The sequence below is a fragment of the Myxocyprinus asiaticus genome, chromosome 37 (genome assembly GCF_019703515.2).
Source record: "Myxocyprinus asiaticus isolate MX2 ecotype Aquarium Trade chromosome 37, UBuf_Myxa_2, whole genome shotgun sequence".
Lineage (NCBI taxonomy): Eukaryota > Metazoa > Chordata > Actinopteri > Cypriniformes > Catostomidae > Myxocyprinus > Myxocyprinus asiaticus.
The window spans coordinates 24,508,294-24,531,470 of NC_059380.1; the positions used below are offsets into that span (position 1 = coordinate 24,508,294).

The 23,177-nt window shown below is 39.2% G+C and overlaps 1 protein-coding gene across 3 annotated transcripts in view; it reads left to right on the forward strand.

Annotated features, from left to right (window-relative positions):
• The first annotated feature begins 2,545 nt into the window (after window positions 1–2,545).
• Window positions 2,546–23,177, forward strand: part of LOC127428170 (adhesion G protein-coupled receptor L4-like) — a 60,847-nt gene continuing 40,215 nt past the window's right edge. For 2 of the 3 annotated variants that reach the window (XM_051676328.1, XM_051676329.1), the window contains exons 1-5: window positions 2,546–2,656; window positions 4,670–4,819; window positions 6,161–6,310; window positions 6,466–6,612; window positions 15,446–15,516. In XM_051676328.1, coding sequence (XP_051532288.1) covers window positions 2,635–2,656; window positions 4,670–4,819; window positions 6,161–6,310; window positions 6,466–6,612; window positions 15,446–15,516 — 540 coding nt within the window. In that variant the 5' untranslated portion in view covers window positions 2,546–2,634. The remainder of the gene's footprint in view (window positions 2,657–4,669; window positions 4,820–6,160; window positions 6,311–6,465; window positions 6,613–15,445; window positions 15,517–23,177) is intronic. The other variant, XM_051676330.1, reaches the window with a different exon arrangement.

Below are 23,177 nucleotides of genomic sequence, written 5' to 3' on the forward strand. Positions count from 1 at the left end.
CTATGAAAACTTATTTAATGATTACAGTAAACACAATCCCTTTTCAGAGCGGAAGTGTGGAGGGCAAGAGGTCCGGACTTATTGTTTTGAAGCAGAAGGAAAAGCTGCACCCTCCATCTTGCTGTCATGGGTTACACAGATACAATTTACAATCAGACCAACAACTTAGAGAAGTTCATGTCAGTCATCTTTATTTCGACTTGCAAGCAAATATACATACCAAGTTTTGCTTTGTTTTTTATTTTTATGTACAATTTCTATATATTTTTTTCTTTTTTCATATGTTTGAGGAACAATTTTAACTTAAATCAGTCAGACAATTGTTGTCTCAACTGCAAAGTATCAAAATTAAAAAGTTTGTGTAAATACACCTCTGCAAGAATCTGTTTTGTTAAAATATTTAGAATTTGTTAAGTCATTTGGTAACAGGCTGCTGAGGGGAGTTAATCCAATAAGAATTGCATTTCTTATTTCAAAGTATTTTTTCCTCAAAAGCACTAAAAGAATCATTAATGGAACCGGAATCGTTAAGAGGAATCAGAATCGTCAAATTCCTTACGATCCCCATTTCTAGTTATGTACATGGTTATGGTTATGGTTTTCATTGGCATATTGACTGCATATTGATTACATTCATCAACATTAGCTCAGTCTGCTGGCTAACACTAAAAATGGAAACTTTTTGCAGCGAGTTCACAAACTATTCAGTCTGCCTTGTTTACTTACATATTAAACAAGTTATCAATTGTAAAACTTAACCACGAGGAACAACTTTCTTGGTATTTGAAAAGAGCCCACTTAAAGTTCTACCCCACCTTTTGGAATCTGATGGCCTCCTCAGCTCCAGTGATCTGATGAGCTATTGAACTGAAGAGACTTCAATTTATGTAATCCACATGACTCATTTCCTTGCACACAAATACAGAAGCTTTGCACTGGAGCAGTTCGACCAACAAAACTGACACAAAAACATTTGTTTCAGATATACTTTGCAGTTACAAGCATGTACACAAATCCTTAAACATTATTCAGACATCAATAGCCCTGATGTTACCTGTAAAAAAGCTGTGTTCATATTAACAATAATAGAGTACAATTTGAAAACTCTGAAGATTTCTATGTAATAATAATAATAATAATAATAATAATAAAAATAAAAAAAACAACAACAACACTGGCTCCAAAGAATGTTTGGACAATCAAGCCAAACCTAAAAATGCAGTTAAATTAGATAACTAAACATGAAATAATAAATAAGTAAATAAATAAATAAATATACTGTTTAAAATAACAACACAGTATTGAGAAACGTTCTGGTTATCAAACATTTGTGGAACATATCCATTGTTAATGTGACAAGTAATACCTATGGTTGCTAGGACACCCAAGTGAACTTGGGGAGAACTGACTTACAACCTCTAAAAAACACCTTAAAAGGTTATTGCAAAAAAACAAACTAATAAATAAATAAATAAATAAATAAACAAAAATTAAAAACACCTTGCTTAAAAGTAATTGCCAAATGCCAAGTTAGTTCTGAGAAAATGTCTAGCATTATTTGTTTGCAGCTGCCACTTTGAGTGATATTCTGTTAGCTAATAAAATGACATTTAGTCCAAATAGTTTTTGGGGCCGCTGTATTTTTCCTCTGTGTTTCTCATATTGCTCCTATAGTCAGGATAGTCCCAAGTCGTCTAGCTGGTGTTGTGGTCCAATTTGTCCTGATTCAGAGAGGTTGTGTTTCTTATCTTCAAGCACACATTTCTTGCAGACATCTAGAACAAAGACGCCCGTGGTTAAAAATACACCTCTCCACCCAACTCTGATACCTACACTCTGTCGATAGAAACCTCCAGGAATAAAGCTTTTGGCTGCAAGAAGTGTAACCCATTTTGTAACCCAACAATAATCACAGTTCTATGACTTCATCAGTGAATTTGAAGTGTGATATAAAGTAATCAACATCAAACTTTGAGACAAGAGCATATGTGTCAGTATGTTTAAATAAATGTGTACTGTAGCTGCAACACTGAAAATTCTGTGCATACTTGTGTTGTTAAAAATTGTGGTCTGACACATTTCCGAATGCAACAACGCACAAAATTGTGCTTCTAAAAAATTGTCTACGTTCACGTACTTGCATAGATAATTTTTCCATTAGGTTTGCACAAATTTGGACTTCATGCCAGATCGAGTGCATTACAGCAAAAGGCCCCATTTGCCCCATACCAGATACTTAAAAATTATGAAATTCCAAAAATGTAACATTTTCATTATCAACATTTCATTTGAACAATTACTGAAAATATCATTTGTAATTATATATTTTGAATTAATTTAGATTTTGTATTTTCACTAGCAATTTTCCTCATTTTATCAGACTTTTGGACCCTTCTGTTTGTATTTGTTTGTATTATTGTGTTTGTTAGATAACAGTAGTATTGTGCGTTTGAGAGGATGAGTTGCAGTGTCCCTTATGATGTTTTTGTGAGTTGATTGAGGCCTCGGACAGGAAGGGTCAGGATTAGAGAAACAGGAAACTGACATAGGGAAGTGTTGTGCGTCACACAGTCACTTACTGCTTAAAGACATTCCAGCCTCGGCTCAGAAATTGAGTTTTTCCATAATTCTCCAATGAAACTCCTGCTTTTAGCTGGTAAGTCACTTTGATCAATATCAGACTGTATTTGATGATCTAGATACACTTAGAGTTAATCTTAAAAATATATATTTTTTAAAATTGTAAATTAGTTTAAACTTTTGGTATTTGGTTAGTTGACAGATAATATCAATGGACTATTTTTAATCAAAATCAAGATGTTAGGTTATTTATTTTTCTATTAATTTATCTTATGCCTTCAACTGTTCACCCTATTTTGAAAGTGATCACCATTTTTAATTACCTCTTTGCCTTCACTAGTTCATTTTAAATGGTCCTACAGTTACAAACTTGTTTTAAAAGTACAAACATTCCATGTAGTCTCTCAATTAATATGAGGTCATAAAAAGTAATTATAAAGCATTAGGAAAATGCTGTGTAAAATAGTGTTAGCTACAGGACATCTTCTCAAAATAATTTAATTTCAATTACCCATTTGTTTTTTTTTTTTTGTTTGTTTTTTAAATATATTAAATAAATTTCAATGTTTGATTTTGAATGTTTTTTTTTGTAAAGAATTGTATATAGATAGATATTTGCATCATTGTGATGTTATGATGGATAATAATTATCTAAAAAGCAGAAATCACCAGCAGAAGATATATATATATATATATATATATATATATATATATATATATATATATATATATATATATATATATATATATATACAGTATACTCTTTTTTTCTCTCTCTCTAATTTAGAAGAGACCATGGTTAGTTGTCACACCTTTTACTTCAGAAAGTATTTGTCATGGTAGGTTTATTTTTGAAAGTCAGTTTCTGTATAGACACATACTGTACCTTAATGTCTTGGCTACAAAAGCTATGAGCATTTTCATTGTTATTGCCCAGGAAGAAGAAGAAAAAGAAAAAAGAAAAAGGTTCATGTAAGTGATCAATATGTGAACCTGTCACTGAAACATTCCTCAATATATCTCTATTTTAATTGTAATGTAAGCTATTTGATGGCTTTCCAGCTAAATTTAAACAGTCAGTAATAATTATGAACACAAAACAATGCATGAAATAATTCAAACAAAAATGTAAAAGGGTTACATACAAAAATATCAAACCATTGTTTTGACTAACATATATTGTAACGATTTGTAAACAATTGCAATAGCTATTTAAAACACACCCTGATTGCCTGATCTGACAATTATTACAAATGCACATGTCCTAAGAACACATTTAAACCGTTTGGTTAAAATCTACCTTCATTATACTTAAATCTTAATGGACTGTAAGCCAGTGTGATTTTATAATGCTCACTTGCTTAGTGCAACGTGTAGGTGCTGGATAGAATGACCCAGGAGCCGAGGTACCAGTTCTAAAAATATGTATTAATAAGTCAGTAAAGTGCCACCGCGCAGAGTAGAGAGTAGTGTGTTCATCAGTGGAGTGTGTGCATTGTGGAAGTCAGGAGGAGCTTGGCGATGAGAGAGATGTCCAGCGAACAATGCAAGCAACGGCAGAAGTGTAGATCCCCGGCACGCGGGCATTGAGCAGAATTCCTTTATGGATTTCCAGGCTGAACTCAGTGAAGAATGGAAGGCAAACTACAACGCGGGCAAACCAACAGAGTGACAAGGACCAGCTAGACAAGGAGAGCAAGATTAGTACTCAATTTAACATAATAATCTGTCAAAATAACAAAGAAACATGAGGGAATATGTAGGGAGTGCAATCTGGCTGGAACAGGTGTTGCTTGACAATCAATCAGTGGCATAATTGGGGCAGCCTTGAGAACAACAAACATTCCCATGGAAATGCCGATCATGCCAGTCCAGAGCGCCTGTGAAACACGAGGGAGAGAAAATGACAAAACAAACAAAACAAACCTGGGGGTTTACCAGAACCATGACACTTAGTCAACAGTGTTGCAAAAATATGATGAAACTGAAATTTTAATTTGGGGGATATAACACAACTAGCCCTGGTCTCCTCTACATATTTTAAAAAGTTGCTGTAATTCATGCGTGGATCCTGATCTTTGTGTTTAAGCATGGCTTTCAAGTGTGCTGGATCCATGCAGATTATCTGACATATGCCAGTCCTGTCACCAGCATGCCAGTTGTCGTCTAAATGATGACTCCAAACATGCCTGCTTCTGCAAAAATGGGCTCACTGGTGATGGAATCAACAATTGCCAGGGTTTGCCATTTATTTTTATTACATAAAACCAAAATTATACATGCACTTCTATTCTTTCTGTAAGATAATAGGGTTCAAATTAGTCATAATTTAATACATTAAATGAGTGTAATTAATTATAAAAAATACAAAAAAAACATTCAAACATTAACACAATTAATCATGCCTCCTGACTCGTACATAAATTCTATAATAAAGGACTATACCTATGTTCCTACTATCAGAGCAATTCATTCTTAAAGCATATGTAACTTCATGCTTTAATGAGCCGTGTCAGCAGGGGGCAGTCAGTGCGGCTCAACAAAACTGATGAAGCACAGAATGCAGGGATCTCGAGATGCGATTTTTATAGTTTCAACTACTTTTTACACAGAGTCATAAAATCACGGCTTTTATGATGCTGAAAACTAGTGAGATGCTCCAAAAGCATCCATTTGACACATACACTGGCGGCCATAAGTTTGGAATAATGTACAGATTTTGCTCTCTTTCTGTCCATGTTAGAGCCAGTTGTCCTTTGTCTTTGAAGACTGTAGTGTACACCTTTTTATGAAATCTTAGGGTTTTTTTTTTTGGCAATTTCAAGCACTGTATAGCCTTCATTCCTCAAAATAATGATTGACTGACACGATTCCAGAGAAAGCTGTTTCTTTTTGCAATTTTTTACCTAATATTGACCTGAAGACATGCCAGTCTACTGCATACTGTGGCAACTCAAAAACAAACACAAAGACAATGTTAAGCTTCATTTAACGAACCAAATAGCTTTCAGCAGCGTTTGATATAATGGCGAGTGATTTTCTAGTACCAAATTATCAATTTAGCATGATTACTCAAGGATAAGGTGTTGGAGTGATGGCTGCTGGAAATGGGGCCTATCTAGATTTGAATCAAAAATGACTTTTTTCAAATAGTGATGGTGCTGTTTTTTACATCAGTAATATCCTGACTATACTTTGTGATCAGCTAAATGCCACTTTGGTGAATTAAAGTACCAATTTCCTTCCTAAACAGCAAAATCTGTACATTATTCCAAACTTTTGGCTGCCAGTGTATGCACATACAGTAGGCGGACAATATAATTTAAAATAGTGCAGACGAATTGTAAGAACACGTCTTGTGAGAACAGGATATATTGCCCGAGTTGCAAAATGGATTGCTGACAGTAAACTAATTTATATTGAATTATGTGTATTTGGGGCCTTTTTCAGCAAATATTGATATATGCGATAAATTCGATCAATTAATGGACATGTCATGTAATTACTAAATTAAACATTTAAATCCATTGACATCCCTAATAGTTTAATGTACAGTATCTGTGTATCTGACCTCTCACAGATGACAATGAGTGTGAGAATGTAACAGGGATATGTGGCCCAAACGCCAACTGCACAAACACTGATGGAGGTTATTACTGCACTTGTGTTTCTGGCTTCACTTCAAATGGGCAGCAACAATTTCAAACTAATGACGGGACCCACTGCAAAGGTATGGCCTAACATGGATAAGAACCAATCATATATACAGTATTCATATCATATGCATGCCTTTGTTCAAGTCATATTTATGTCAGATTTGTTTGTGTACTGATTGTTCAAACTGAAGGATCCTTGCATTTATTTTTGTGTGCATGCTAAATGCAGATATTGATGAGTGCATGGATGCTGGTAGATGTGGTCCCTTCTCTAAATGCCACAACAAAAACGGGTCATTCATCTGCTCATGTCTGAGAGGTTATACATCTCAAGCAGGACCCTGGTTCAAGCCCAGCAGAGGGACAGACTGCACAGGTGAGAAAAGTACAGTAACTCTCTGCTCAGACTATATGGGAAACCAGGGCCAGCTGTCAAAGATAATATTTCTCAGGGTAGGTTGATTAGGTGAAGTGAAATAGCACCTTAAGGTAACAATTTCAGGTTATTACTTTTTACAGTGCAGGAAAAAATATATACTGTAGTTCATTAAACACATGCTGACCTCACCTTTTGTGAGAAAATAACACAGGGATGGGGAACATCAGCCTCAGCACTGTATAAGGCCCATAAGACCATTTTATCTTGCCCGCGAGGCCATTTGAGAAATAATTTGACAAGCAAAAAATGGCCTTGATTCCATTAACTTAAAAAAATAAATAAATAATACAATTAAAATAATAATAAAAAATGATTAAAAATAACACAATAATGCAAAACGTCCTTGTTACTTTCGTAACCTCCGTTCCCTGATGGAGGGAACGAGACGTTGTGTCGATGTAGTGACACTAGGGGTCACTCTTGGGAGCCCCAAACACCTCTGCTTTTTTTAAAAAAGGCCAATGAGAATTGGCGAGTGGAATTTGCATGCCACTCCCCCGGACATACAGGACGAGCTGGTATGCAACCACTCATTCAGGTTTTGTGCTGAGGAGCTGAGACCAGGTCCCGGCCATTTCAGTGGGTAGTTCAGCGTTGTGGCAAGAGGGACATAACGTCTCGTTCCCTCCATCAGGGAATGGAGGTTACAAAAGTAACCAGGATGTTCCCTATGTGTCACTCACTCGACGTTATGTCGATGTAGTGACACTAGGGGTCCTTATACAAAACGCCACAACTATCTGAACTGTGTTACGTGAACTGGCGGTGTGTGATGGGCAGACCGCTGTGTTCCTCGTAGCCAGAGCACCAGGCCATCACGTAACCTCCCCCAACATTCTAATGAGCGTCGAATGGTCCTTCAGGAACAAGTCGACTGCCAAACTATAGGGACAGGCTAGCCCAGCCAAGGCCTCTTTCCCTCTCTTTTCTCCCCAAAAAGAGTGGAATTTGTTAACTGACTGGGAGCCATAAGTGTCTGCGTCGGGGGGTGTCCCTCCCAAGGGGAAGACACCGCAGAGACCACACCCTGCCCAAAAGGGGGGGGGGGTATTTTGAGTGGAATATGTCACATGGTCTTACTGAGTCTTGTCGGAAGTATGTCATGTGGAGAGGTCCCATGGTAGGGCCTACCTGAAGGGGGAGGAGTTTCTACAGAGCATGGCAACTGGGGGCATAGGGGCCTCTGCCCAAAGAAGACACAGTTTGCCGACAGGGAAACGATTTTGCAGAAAATATCACATGGGGTCACGTTCGGGGAACCAGCACATGTGGAGCACCTACCTCAGTACAGGGGCTCATTAGCGCACGTACTGGGCCAGTCAGCGAGTTTCTCCGCAAACTCAACTGCCAGAGTGCTAAGGAGGAAAGTCATCCAGGGATCAAAGTCTGTGAACACAACTGGGAGTCAAGAGTGCACGTCTTCACCTCAAGGGAGGGGAAAGGCACTATGCGCAAGCGGTACACCTGGCCAGCTGTCCCGGAACTTACCTGCTCGTGCCTGCCAATACACGGGATGAGACCGGCTCGCAAAGGTGTTGGGTGCTGCCCAGCCCGCTGCTCTGCAGATGTCTGCCAAAGAGGCGCCACTGGCCAGGGCCTAGGAGGCCGCCATACTCCTGGTAGAGTGGGCTTATAACCCCGCAGGGGGTGGCACATCCTGACCCTGATATGCCATCACGATGGCATCAATGACCCAGCGGGCGATCCTCTGTTTGGAGAGAGCGCTTCCTTTCCGCTGTCCACCAAAGCAGACAAAGAGCTGCTCAGAGCATCTAAGGCTTTGCATACAATCTAAATAGATGCGTAAAGCTCGCACCAGACACAGCAACGCCAAGACTGGGTCTGCCTCCTCCTGGGGCAGCGCTTGCAGGTTCACCACCTGATCCCTAAAAGGGGTTGTGGGAACCTTGGTCACATAGCCCGGTCGGGGTCTCAGGATCACGTGAGAGTAACCCGGACCGAACTCCAGGCACGATTCGCTGATAGAGAACCCTTTTGATGGAAGTGAGCGCAGTCAGGAGGGCAGTCTTTAAAGAGAGTGCCTTAAGCTCAGCTGACTCCAAGGGCTCAAAGGGAGCTCCCTGTAGAACCCGAAGGACTACAGAGAAGTCCCACGAGTGGATGAGGCATGGTCTGGAGGGATTCAACCTCCTAGCGCCTCTCAGGAACCTGATGATCAAGTCGTGCTTCCCCAAGTAATTACCATCTACTGCATCGTGATGAGCCGAAATAGCGGCTACATACACCTTCAAGGTGGAGGGGGACAGCCGCCCCTTCAGTCTCTCCTGCAGGAAGGAAATCACAGATCGGACTGCACATCTCTGGGGGTCTTCGCGTCGGGAAGAACACCACTTAGCGAACAGATGCCACTTCAAGGCATACAGGCGCCTTGTAGAGGGAGCCCTAGCCTGAGTGATCATGTCTACCACCACGGGTGGTAGGCCACTTAGGTCTTCCACGTCCCGTCCAGGGGCCAGACATGGAGATTCCAGAGGTCTGGTCATGGGTGCCAGATGGTGTCCCGTCCCTGAGAAAGAAGGTCCTTCCTCAGGGGAATTCATCATGGGGGGGCTGTCATGAGGAGCATGAGATCTGAGAACCACGTCTGGGTGGGCCAGTAGGTTGCTACTAGGATGACCTGCTCCTCGTCCTCCCTGACCTTGCACAGGGTCTGTGCAAGTAGGCTTACTGGGGGATACACATATTTGCATAGTCCAGGGGGCCAGCTGTGTGGCAGTGCATCTCTACCAAGGGGTGCCTCGGTCAGGGCGTACCAAAGTGGGCAGTGGATAGGATTCCCGGGAAGCAAACAGGTCTACCTGTGCTCGACCGAATTGACTCCAAATCAGCTGGACCACCTGAGGGTGGAGTCTCCACTCTCCCCAAGGGGTAACCTGATGTGACAGCGTGTCTGCTGCGGTGTTGAGGTCGCCCGGGATGTGAGTGGCTCGTAGCGACTTGAGGCGCTGCCGACTCCAGAGGAGGAGACGGCGGGCGAGTTGTGACATGCAATGGGAGCGTAGACCGCCTTGACGTTTGATGTACACTACTGTCGCTGTGTTGTCCGTCCGGACCAACACATGCTTGCCCTGGATCAATGGCCGGAACCTCTGCAGGGCGAGCAGTACTGCCAACAACTCTAGGCAGTTGATGTGCCAACGCAGCCGTGGGCCAGTCCAGGAGCCGGCGGCTGTGTGCCTGTTGCATCCGGCGCACCAGCCCGTCTTGGATGCATCTGTTGTAACCACAACGCGCCTGGAGACCTGCTCTAGGGGAACCCCTGCCTGTAGAAATGCAAGGTCAGTCCAAGGGCTGAAGAGGTGGCGACAGATCGCGTGATGATCACGCGATGTGTCCCGTGGCACCATGCCCATCTTGGGACTCGAGTCTGAAGCCAGTGCTGAAGCGGTCTCAAATGCATCAACCCGAGCGGTGTGGCCGCCGCTGAGGATGCCATATGCCCCAGGAGCCTCTGAAAAAGTTTCAGTGGAACCGCTGTACTCCATCTGAACACCTTCAGACAGTTCAGCACCGACTGCATGCTCTCGTTCGTGAGGCGCGCTGTCATCGAGAGTGAGTCCAACTCCAAACCGAGAAAAGAGATGCTCTGAACCGGGGAGAGCTTGCTCTTTTCCCAGTTGACCCAAAGCCGTTTCCCTGCGTGCACACAGCAACTCTCGAGAGTGAGCTAGGATTAGCCAGTCGTCGAGATAGTTGAGGATGCAGATGCCCACTTCCCTTAGCGGGGCCAGGGCTGCCTCTGTGACCTTCGTGAACATGCAAGGGGACAAGGACAGGCTGCAGGGGAGGACCTTGTACTGTACGCCTGGCCTTCGAAGGCAAACCGTAGGAAGGGTCTGTGTCAAGGTAAGACCAAGACGTGGCAGTATGCATCCTTCAGGTCTACTGCCGCAAATCAATCTTGATGCTGGATGCTCGTTGTGTGTTTTTGAGTGTGTTTTTGCGTCAGCATCTTGGACGGGAGACTGTGAAAAGCCCGGTTCAGTACTACCTGGGAAATGGGGGCGTCAAGGAACCATGCCTTGTCCGCCTCTCCCATCTCAACCAAGTTGAGCCAAAGATGGTGCTCCTGGACCACCAGGATGGACATCACCTGCCCGAGAGACCACGCCATGACCTTCATCGCCCGGAGAACGAGGTCGGTCCCTGAGCACAGTTCCTGCATCATTCCTGGGTCAGAACTACCCTCGTGCAGTTCGTTTAGTGCCTTGGCTTAGTGTACTTGCAGGAGAGCCATGGCGTGCAGGGCGGAGGCGGCTTGTCTAGCGGCACCGCAGGCCACAGTCGTCAGGGACGACATAAACCTACAGGCCCTGGACAGGAGCTTTGGGCACATGTGCCAGGTGGCGGCGCTCTGCGGACACAAGTGCACCGCGAGCGCCTTATCCACCTGGGGGATCACCGAATACCCCCTGGCCGCTCCACCATCGAGGGTAGTGAGAGCGGGGGAGCTGAAAGACCCAGACCGGGCAATAAAAGGTACCTCCCAAGATCTTGTCAGCTCCTTATACATTTCCGGGAAGAAAGGAATGGGGGCAGGGCGTGGCCGTGGGCGTGACCACAACGTTGCCATGGTCATGTTCTCGCAATGAGGACATGACTCATCCACGAATGATGTCTCCGCATGGGCAGTGATCGTGGCCATCAGAAGCGGAGAGATAACGACCGCAACCAGAAATATCACACAAATGGAAAGACATCTTTATAAAGATGTTCCGTGTGTGTGCCGCTCTTTTTGCGAATGAAAATATACTCTTTTAGAATATGCTCTCTTATTTTCGCTCTGCCGAAGCGCCCAGGGGCATTCTCTGCACTCCACGGGTGCAGAGGGGGAGAAGCCACTGAAATGCGCCGTAAATCCAGCAGTTTTGAGGTGCGTCTTTGGAAGGAATTGAATTCAGTGCACTGAATACAACCGCTCAGCTCCGAAGACAAAATCTGAATGAGCGGTTGCATACCAGCTCCTTTTATACCCATATGTCCAGGGGAGTGGCATGCAAATTCCACTCGCCAATTCTCATTGGCATTTTTTCAAAAAACCAGAGGTGTTTGGGGCTCCCAAGAGTGACCCCTAGTGTCACTACATCAACACAACGTCGAGTGAGTGACAGATAGGGAACACTGTATAATAGACAGACCTTTTTAGTTTAATTTTTCTTTTTTTTTCATTTTAATTTTTTTTATTGGTGTGTGAGCACGTAATGGAATGAGTACTTACATTTCAACCCACAATTAGAAACTGCAAACCATTGTATGGCCCCCGTATAATTTTGGAAACACTCAAATGGCCCTTAATGGGAAAAACATGTCCTGCCATATCACCCATGTTATTACAGTATAGTAAGAACTTACCATTAAACAGCATATTATAGGCTATATAGCTTTTCAAATTATGAAACACAATTATAAAACACACAAACAGTTTAACAACATATTAAACATACATTGGCCCAAAAAGTATTTGGACACTTAAGCTGCATTTAAAAAATATGAATATATCCATTGCATTAGAGAACAAAATATCAATCCAAATAGCATTAATATATAGAAAGATAACATAAGCACACTTTTCAAACAAAACATTTTTTAAACATAGGTTTTTAATGATAAAACAATAGATATACTGTACTGTTTAAAATGAAGACAAAAAAAAAAATATTTGGACACTTAACAATGGCTTTATTAAAGGTCATTGTTCAAGTGTTTTAGTATTTAGTTTGCAATCCTTTCCTTCCCATAACTTCTTGACAACTTCTGGGCATGCATTAAACAAGCTTCTGTAAAAGCTGTGGTGAAAGTTTCCTCCAGATTTCAGCCACCAAAGCTTTCAGTTCATCCACACTAGAACATTGACGATCTGACATTTTCTTCTCCATTGCATCCCATAGGTTCTCTCTTGGGTTTAGGTCAGGGCTCTGGGAGGGCCATTCTGACCTTAATTTTCTTTTCTGCAGAGTATTCTTTCAACAGGTGGCCGGTAATCTTTGGACCGTTATCCTGTTGAAAGATCCAAAGATGCACTTTCTTTGCTGATTTCTGAAAATTTGCATTCAGAAATCCTCAATACACTTCAGATTTCATAATTGCATAAATGAACATAAGCTCACCAACACCACTGCAAGAGAAAAGGCCCAAGACTTTGACGTTTCCCCCTCTGTGCTTTGCAGTCCTCTTAGTGCATTGTGGCTGGAATTCTTCCCCTGCATTCCTCCGCACAAACACTCCACCATTAGACCCATTTGGACTCATCAGAAAAATAATGGACAGTGAACTAAGCTGTATCTTGTAATTCTCATGTCCAAGACAATCCTTGCCATGGTTTCTTGACTATTTTTCTTGATTTTACAATTATCCTGTCCAATCTTATGGTTGTCTTTTAATGTTCTCATTCTTAAGTCCTTCATCTTTGAACTTTTTTACAAGATACCCAACTGTTAGAGGATGGAAGATTGAGTTTTTGTGGATCTGTCAAATAGAGTGACCTTCTTTGAGCACACAAAATATGCTGGACTTTTTCTCAGAACTTATTTAACTCTTTTTAACCATTTTTGCAATTACTTTTAACCAACTGGTTCTAAGGGAATTTATTGTGGATGTACGAAGTCCATTTCCCTCAAGTTCACACCGGTGCCCCTTGCAGATGCAGGTATAGTTTAAAACATTAACTATAGACATGTTCCATTACGTTTATCACTCAGCAAGTGTCCAATTTGTTTTCTTTCTTTCTTTCTTTTTTTTTTTTTTTTTTTTTTTTGGTAATACCTATTATTTTATCATTTAAAACCTTACAAACTTATTTTTGTAAAATGTTTTGCATTAAAAGTGTGCTCATGCTATCATACTTTACAATAAATGTCATTTGGTTTTATAATTTGTTCTTTAATGCAATATAATTCATATATTTTTTACTGCGGCTTAGGTGTCCAAATACTTTTTAGGGCCACTGTATGTGACAACTTGCCTAAAAAAAGGCAACAACTTGCTCCAACCTGACATTTATGAAAATTACCTTTGACCTGAGAACACAATTCAACCTTTAGGTTTGAAATCTTTATTATATATCTGACTCTTGCTCTTTAGAATATGCCAGTGCAACATGATCACAGAGGTTCCAGTACCCTAGGACCAGCCATATAATGCCGACTCAACAACAAGCACCATCTCCCATCAGACTTTTTTGCATTGGCTCAAGCATCTTTGCCTTTCCTTGTGGTGCAACCAGAAGTGCATTGCATCAGCAGTGTGGAAGACATCCACATGGCTCTGGTTCGCATCCCACATTGAAACCAGGAAGTAATTGCGTTGTATAATTAGTGACATGTACGATTCAAGGGTGGCATTTTCCCCCCTAACATTACATTTTTAACTACAATCATGGTTAGGTTTAGGTTTGGGGAATGGGTTGGGGGGTTCAGTTTACAAAATATTCATTTCTCTTCACTGTTTTACAGCCTGTGCAGCTCGCTTTTCATACCCCTCCATAGACATTTAACCCAGTAAATGGAACGCACCCATGCACATATGCCCAACATCAGTTACCGTTTTGGCCACTGGAGGCAGTGTTTTCAATTTCGGTATTAACAGACCGATTTTAGCTAAAGAACAGCCAGTGTGGATTTATTGTGTTCACTTATTTTACAAAATCATTACACAGCTATTTAAAAAAAAATAATCCAGTATGATGATATTGGAATATTAACCTGAAGAATAAAATTGTATAAAGAAATTATATTACATTGTAAAAAGTGGTAACCTGCAACTGTTACCTTAAGAAGCTATTTCTACCTGATAACCATTATAAATTAGTTTTGTTGTTGTAACCTATTCAGGTTGATTCAGTAATGTTAAATAATATTTCTGACTTGAAACCAGTTATTTAGATGTTTTCACATCAAGCACTTTTTTTAGGTTCCTTCACATTTTACCTTGTAATTTATGAAAGTTTTGAACTTGGTTTTTCAAACAAACATAGGTAACCACTTCCAGAGAAAACAAGCATTTCTGCCTTTGGACTTTTGACTCAAAACCTTTTGAGTTATTGAAAAGTTATTGAGATATTGGTCTTGTGAAAACTTACCCATGTGATAACTAGCCCCGGTCCCCCATAGTGTGTTTATAAAAGCAATCAGAAGATGCTGCAAATTTACATTTCATGTTTCTCCCCATGTGACGGTTTGTACTTAAAAAATAAATAAATAAAACATTTTATATATATATATATATATATATATATATATATATATATACACACACACACACACTACCGGTCAAACGTTTTGAAACACTTACTCATTCTTTATATATATATATATATATATATATATATATATATATATATACTATTATTCTAAAATGTGAAGAAGAAAAAAAAAATAATATATATATATATATATATATATATATATATATATATATATATATATATATATATATATATATATATATATTTATTTTTTTATTACATTTTAGTTTTATAATTAAATAAATTAATATGGTGGCACAATTATATTTTTGTCTACAAAACTAATTTCGAACATTAAAGCATATGCCTTCAGATCAAAAGAAATATTTCAGTGTTTCAAAGGATTTGACCAGTAGTGTTTGTGTGTATATATATATATATATATATATATATATATATATATATATATATATATATATATATATATATTAAAATAACATTTTCAGAAGGTATGTTTTTAAATATCCAATTTCCATATACATGCATTTAAATGTGTTTGTATGTCAGAAAACCCAAGGAAGCACTGCCATCAGGACCACAGGTGTATTTCAGAGGCTGTGAACAACACACTGGAAACAGTGAGTTACATAATTTAAGTGAAATATTTACTTTGATTCTTAATTTGACTATAATCACATACTATTAATATTACTTTTAATGTAATGTTGCTACTGCAAAGAGAAACACCAGCTGTCTAACCAGCTGTTTGCCGTTACACAGCAAATCACAGAGGAAGAAATAAAGAAATATATGTTAGAGCTAAACATTTTACATCCAGCTTCCTAAAAGAATGTTAACACTAACTATGAAGACTGTATACAGTACATAAAGGTATTCTTAATGCATTGCAGTGTTTTAAAAAACACCTCACGTATAAACTGTTGTATATTTTTGTGAACAACTGTAGCCAGTTATAAAACATTATAACACTTAACAAATTATGATTACACCCTAAGAGTTTAATGCATGAAAGCACACGGTCAACACCCATTTTCATATGTTATCGGCATATCATGGGTCACCATGCATTATAATGCATTTCAGGTCTAGCCTTTAAAGGCGTAACAATGAATTAGAATATATTTAAAAGCAATATTACAAAAACAAGAGTGCTATTGTTCTGTATATCAGTTCTGGGATTGTAAATAGTTGCTCTGACAAAGATTCAGGGGGTATTTACACTTAGTCACTTCATGCGTTTATGCTGATCAGATAGCTATCCGATCATGAAAAGACCAAGTGCAAATGCCCTCCAAGACGGATTTGAGACGGGTATAACTCTGATCACTCAAATTGCCTCCGGAGGTGGTTTGAGATGCCTTCCAAACAGAACTCAGTCAAGTGTAAATGCAACTGGCTGTTGAAGCTACATATGTAAACTTTCCTCTGCCCAAACAGCGGTATGCAGCATAGGGAAAACTTGAAACATAAGCGCTGTAATTGAGTATTTGCTCGCATGGTGCAAATAAATAATAACAAATTATGATACGGATGCACGTTGTTGGAAAGACAAGATAAACTTTTTTCTTCAATTATATGATACTGAGCAGATCACTGACAAAACTGAAACTAAACACTGATGATGAGCAAGTAGGTATAGCTGCAGGCTGGAGACCTCCACATGGGGGCAGGATACTCCAAAAGGGGTGTGGTTACTCCAAAAGGGGGTTGCACCAACTCCAAAAGGGGGCGTCACTTCCACTCATGGTTAAGGTTAGGGAAAGGGTTAGGTAAGGGGCTAACTATATCTTCAATGGCGATTTGGAGTGACCGCCCCTTTTTGGAGCAAAGCCTGAAGCTATTTCCTTCTCACAATGAGTGCAGCTCATGTGCATGGACATATCATAAACACAACAAGCCCCGAGGGCAAAAATACACAGCGTGCAAACACATAGATACGTGCACATATTAAAGTCACTTGGAATCAAATAATAAATCACATCTTTTAAATTCACTGTCTGGCATTGGCATAATGCCTGTTTTGTTTGCATATAGTGTGGGAATTGAAGATCAGATTTATATCCGTTTGGCAGAGAAACATATATGTGACCAAGTGTTAATGGAATGTGCTTATTCAATCGGATTGCAATCCAATCAGTAAAAATGCATGAAGTAACCAAGTGTAAAACCCCCTACATTTCTATACCAAACGCTGCATTGTGAAATCTGAAATTTGTTCACGATTTGATTCTATCCAATTCGATTATTTTGGAATGATTCATAATTAATTTAAAAACTATAAAACTATAAATAAAAATTATTCAAAGTTTTTACTGAATGTTCCTAATTTAGACGGCACAGACATATGCCAGACTTGAGCACTAGAGTCACATGCATTTAGGACCAAGGATGTTTGGCTTATATGTGTGGCTGCATATGCAAACAGAAATATACTGTAAAATAACTAATGTTCCATGCTTTATCTAATACAAATAAGGGATAACATAACATCTGATGCAGCATAATGACTTGGTGCAGAACTCTGCAGCATAAACCTTTTTTTCCACCTTCAATTTTGCATGTTCCGTGTGTGTTGCGAGATTACTCATGTAATCTGAGACGATATCTGTACCACATTGGGTATTAATATAGTAATGATAATCATTGTTAATTTTCGTAAACAAGGCCGGCGCAAGGCATGCGTGGGCCTAGGTGCAAAATACTCTAGAAGGCCAACTACAATGTGTTGAATGATTGGCTGCTGAGTGCATAAAACTATTGTAATTCAAGAACATTCAGAAAACATAAAATAACTTTGCATATTGTTGGACCTATGCATAATAATAGCCCTATTAGTACATTCCAAAGTTTAATTTGAAGGACATATTTACTTTTTGTATATGATAAACAATTTTGGAATCACAACTATGGAATAATAGAAATGGAATTATGGGAATTATGTTGTGACTAAAAAAATTCATAATAAATCAAAACTATGTTATATTTTATCATCTTCAAAGTGGCCACACTTTGCCTAGAGTTTGCAGAAATTTACTTTTGGCATTTTCTCGACCAATTTCTTGAGGTATCACCCTGGGATGCTTTTTAAACAGTATTGCAGGAGTTCCCATCTATGTTGGGCACTTAGTGGCTGCTTTTCTTAATTATTTGGTCCAAGTCATCCATTTCAAAAACTTTTCTTTTTAAATAAAATTTTAGTTTTGTAATTAAATAAATTAATATGTTGGCACAATTATATTTTTGCCTACATAACTAATTTCAAACATTTAAGCATATGCCTTCAGATCAAAAGGTTTTTAAGATCATGAGAAACATTTCAGGCAAGTGACCCCAAACTTTTGAACGGTAGTTTATAGGGAGAGATTGTAGCAGGTAACTGAATTTTTGAATAAAATTCATTTTAATAACATTAACCTTCCAAATCATAGATAAATGTAATGAAGCCCACCTGCCCACATCGCTCAAAAACATTTTTATTAAAGGGTCAAAATTAACTCTAACTAAATCACAAAAAATTGCTGGGAATAAAATACCCAAATACTTAATGCCCTGTTGTGCCACTGGAAGGCGCCTGGCTGAAAAGCCGTTACCGGGCAGTACTCTGTCAGAGCCAAAGCTTCAGATTTAGACCAATTCACTCTGTATCCTGAGAACTTAGAAAAGGAATTAATAATTCTGTGGACGCAAGGCATAGATCTAGTAGGGTTGGAGACAAATAATAAAATATCATCTGCATAAAGCAAAAGCTTATGCGCCACGCCACCCACCTCCACCCCTGGAAAATCCTCCTCCTATCATATCGCGGCTGCTAATGGTTCCAGAGCAAGAGAGAACAATAAGGGGGAAAGAGGGCAAGCCTGCCGGGTGCCCCATCCAGAGTAAAATAATCGGAAATTAATCCATTCGTTTGAACTGCTGCTACCGGATGTCTAAAAAGTAACTTAATCCACCCAATAAAAGTATTCCCGAACCCATACATTTCCAAAATCTTAAAAAGATAATCCCATTCTACCATATCAATCAAGTTAGATGGCACCGACCGGAGTCTGATCATTCGCCATTGACCACATGATATTGATGAAATGCCTAATGTTATCAGAAGAGTTATGGCCCCGAATAAACCCACAAGATCTATATGTATAAGAGATGTCATAACTTAACTTAATCGGTTAGCCAAAATTTTTGACAATATTTTAACGTTTAGCTGGATCAGGGAAATTGGATGGTAACTCTTACACTCACTTGGATCTTTGTCCTTTTTAAGAATCAGACTGATCTGGGCTTGTGTCGGACACTTTCCATTCTTTAATGATTCAGTGCCTGAAGGCAAGGCCTTAATTACCTCGCCAAGCTCTTCCAAGGTTATCTCAGAATCAAGAAATATTTTTTGCTCTGCTCAGTCGTCAGTTTAGGAAGTTCTAATGGTTCCACAAAGTTTCTAATATCCTCTTCAGTAGACAAAGACATGGAACTATAGAGATCAAGATAGAATAATTTAAAATAATTATTAATATCAATGGCTGAGATAAATATTTCACCACCAGCAGATTTCACTGAGGGAATGGTAGAAAAAGACTCTCTCTGTTTTATATATCTAGCCAGAAGCTTTCCTGCTTTGTCCCCTGACTCAGAGTATGACTGCCTTGCCCTGAATAGCCAAAACTCCACCTTCCGTGACAAAATAGTATTATATCTGTATTTCAATCGGGTCAATTCTCTGAGGCCATTAGACAACATTCGGCACTTCAGCTCTGCCTCTGCACTTTTAATATTCCCTTCCAATTTCACGAGTTCTTGTGCTTTGGATTTTTTGGTGAATGAGGCATACTGTATGATCCGGCCCCTAAGAAACGCCTTAAGTGCCTCCCAAGCCACACCCACAGAGGATACTGAGGACCAGTTGGTCTCCATATAGACACTGATTTCAGTCTTTAGCATTTGTTGGAATTCAGGATTTTGCAAAAAGGATACATTAAAACACCAACTATGTGATTTCTTTTTCTCCGTATGTGGCAACGCCTCTAAACACACCAGGGTATGATCTGAGACTAAAATGTTTCCAATTGAGCAATCAACAACAGATGAAATTAGGGATTTATATATATATATATATATATATATATATATATATATATATATATATATATGTAAATCTTATGGACTGATGGAAAAAAATTTAGAGTACCTACCAGATGGGTTCAAAAGTCTCCAAATATATGTAAGACCAAGATTTTTACATATCCTGTGAAGCATCAGTGTTGCTCTAGGGGGCTTGCACACTTTTGCTTCACTATGATCAAGGACTGAGTCCATCAAAAGATTAAAGTCTCCTCCCAATATTATATCATGAGGGGTGTCAGCGGCTTGCAACATCCCTTCAAGATTTAAAAAAAGCCCTGATCATCCACGTTAGGTGCATAAATATTAGCCAAAATAAGACTTTGCCCCTGAATTTCAGCTAAAACAATAATGACTCTTCCTAATTTATCTTTACTCTGTTTGAGACATCTGAATTGTAGATGTTTACTTATTAGTGTAATTACTCCCCTGCTCTTACTCGAACCAGCACAATAAAAAAAAATGCCCACCCCATATCGTTCCAAATTTTTCCGCTTCCTGCGGAGAAAGGTGCGTTTCTTGAAGAAACACTATATCACATTTCTTACGCCTAAGAAGAGAAATAACCTTCCTTCTTTTCATGGGGTGCCCCAACCCATTCACATTCCACGTGGAGAGAGACAATCCACTCAAATTAACATTTGACATTTTGACATATAAGAAAAAATAGATTGTGTGTCAAAAACAAGATTATAAAGACCACATTCCAACATTGGTGTGACCATTAAAACCTGAACATCCCCAGAACAAAACAAACAGAAAAAAGAAAATTGTGCGCATTAACCCCATGCATGACACTGCCAACTGGCGTCCTTCCCTTCAAACTCAAACAGTCCATGTACGCCTACGAGGACCCCCGCGACAACTTTCCTGTCGGTTTGTTCAAGTCCAGTGTTTCTATAAAAATTTGGTAAAACAGAATTACACAGCAAAAGATAATCTATAAAACAAACCAGTCAATAGGCGGAACAAACTCAAAGAGCGTGTAGATTCATCCACAGAACTGTCCCGAAGGTGTGCCACTCTGCAAAATAAACTCCAGCCACTAGGCGGAACCAGCACAAAAAAAAAAAAAACGCTCAGTTTCCTCAAACAGTCAAGTCAATGATCAGTGAGTCGGTCCACTTGGCTGCAATATGAGTACCACAAAATAACTTACTCCATTGACTTTATGAAGGATGTCGCTTGATGTGGGCATGTGAATGTTTTACGGCCCTCCTTAGCATCTATTCTCAATTTGATCGGGAATATCAATGCAAAAGCGACCTTCCGTTGGTGTAAAAGATTCTTGCATTCCTTGAATCGATCACGTTTCTCTCGTCGAATCCGCAAAGTCTGGGAACAAGAAAATGCTGTGGTTTTTCCAAGAAAGCCTTTCTTTACTCCTCGCCTCACGTTTCTCGACATCCCCCACTCTTGTAACCATCTCAGAGAACTTCTCCTCCATGGCAGTGATCGATTGACGTATTACAGCAAGATCCTCCAAGTCAGCAACGACCTTCGTCAGCATTGCTGACACGTTCAACATCTCTTGCTGCTCTTCTCGCACTTCCCCGAACAAATCGACTCCCTGGCTTGCGGCCCTCTCGGGGGTATCAGCTTGAGCATGTAAGTGTCTTTTAATGTCTCCAGAGCCCAAGGATTTTGAATTCTTTGACATATTGTCCTCCTAGAATAGTTATGAAACAGAGTGTATCGAATCTCACCGGTTTATATCATTAAAAGTGTTAAAACTAGCAAAGTGTGCAGAGCTCACCATTCACATGTCCGATCCTCACATGGTGTCACGTGACTCTCCATATATATGGTTTTTTTTGGGGGGGGGGGGGGGGGGTTTCAGTGTAGGGTCAGAAATTAAAGGCATAATTGCCACTGAAAATGGCAAAAATGCTCCAGGTATTTAAAATGTGAGGGTAAAAATACCCCTGTGCATTCCTCTGCAATGCAACATTTACATTTTAATGCAGTATTTCATAATACAAGCATTGTGTCAGCCTGTCTACACTGAAAATAAAGTTTAGTTAGGTAACACTGAACAAAATACTGAACATGAAAAAAACAAACAAACAAACAACAACAACAACAACAAAAAAAACATACCCAACAACTCCAAAATTTGAAACAGTGATTACATCAAAATCTGTTATGGTATACAGTTTAAAGCTTTTTAGTATAATATAGGGACTGGCAATTTTTCTGTATAACTGTATTCTTATTGTGTTATGAAACATCATACACTCACTATAAAAAGTGGAAACCTGCAATTGTTACCTTAAGAAGCTATTTCTACCTGATCTAACCCTTAAAATGGGTTTTGTTAGTGTAACTTAATGTATTCATTCCTATTGATTCAATAATGTTAAATTATATGTTTGACTTTAAAAATCAAACCAGTTAGTTTAGATGTTACCACATGGATCATATTTTATAGGGTAACCCCTTTCCAAGCACCCCCACTTTGGTAAGGAATGGGGTAAATGACATACCCAAAATAAAAGCTTTACTGCTCATGAGTCCCTCTGACTACACACATAATCAAGGTATCTTTAGAAAGCAAACACAAAATAACAAATAAAAAAATAAATAAAATAAATCATAAATACACAATGCTGTGGTATAGGCACCTAAAAACACAACAGGATAAAGCCCTAAGTCTTACCAAGCTATGTTTCAAATTTGAAGATGGTACTAGCAAAATTAGCTTTAAAAATTAATTAATGTAATAATTTATAGGTAAAATTTTTTTATTCAACATCATAACACATCCATCCAAATCAAATGGTTTTAAAGTCAAAAAATCTTTGGCACTCTAGCAGATATGTCGCTTTTTAATTGTGAGAGAATGGCTCCCTCTGCTGAAACCGATGCACATGTGCGGCTTCTCTATAACGAGATACCAGAAAAGTATCTAAGTTCGGCAGTGCCCTTTAAACTGATTCAATTAGCTTGTGTGCTGTTTGTTGGGACCCTGTTAGGAAGTTGTAAGTTGGAGCTTTATTTAACCTCATGTACTACTAACGACTAATTGTGCAATAACTGAATGAGTTTTTGTAAATGTGGGAATGTGCTTGCTGATAAAGAAATCAGAAAATTTTGTAATGCACCACAATATATTATTACAATATAGTAAAATATACAGTACTGTGCAAAAGTTTTAGGC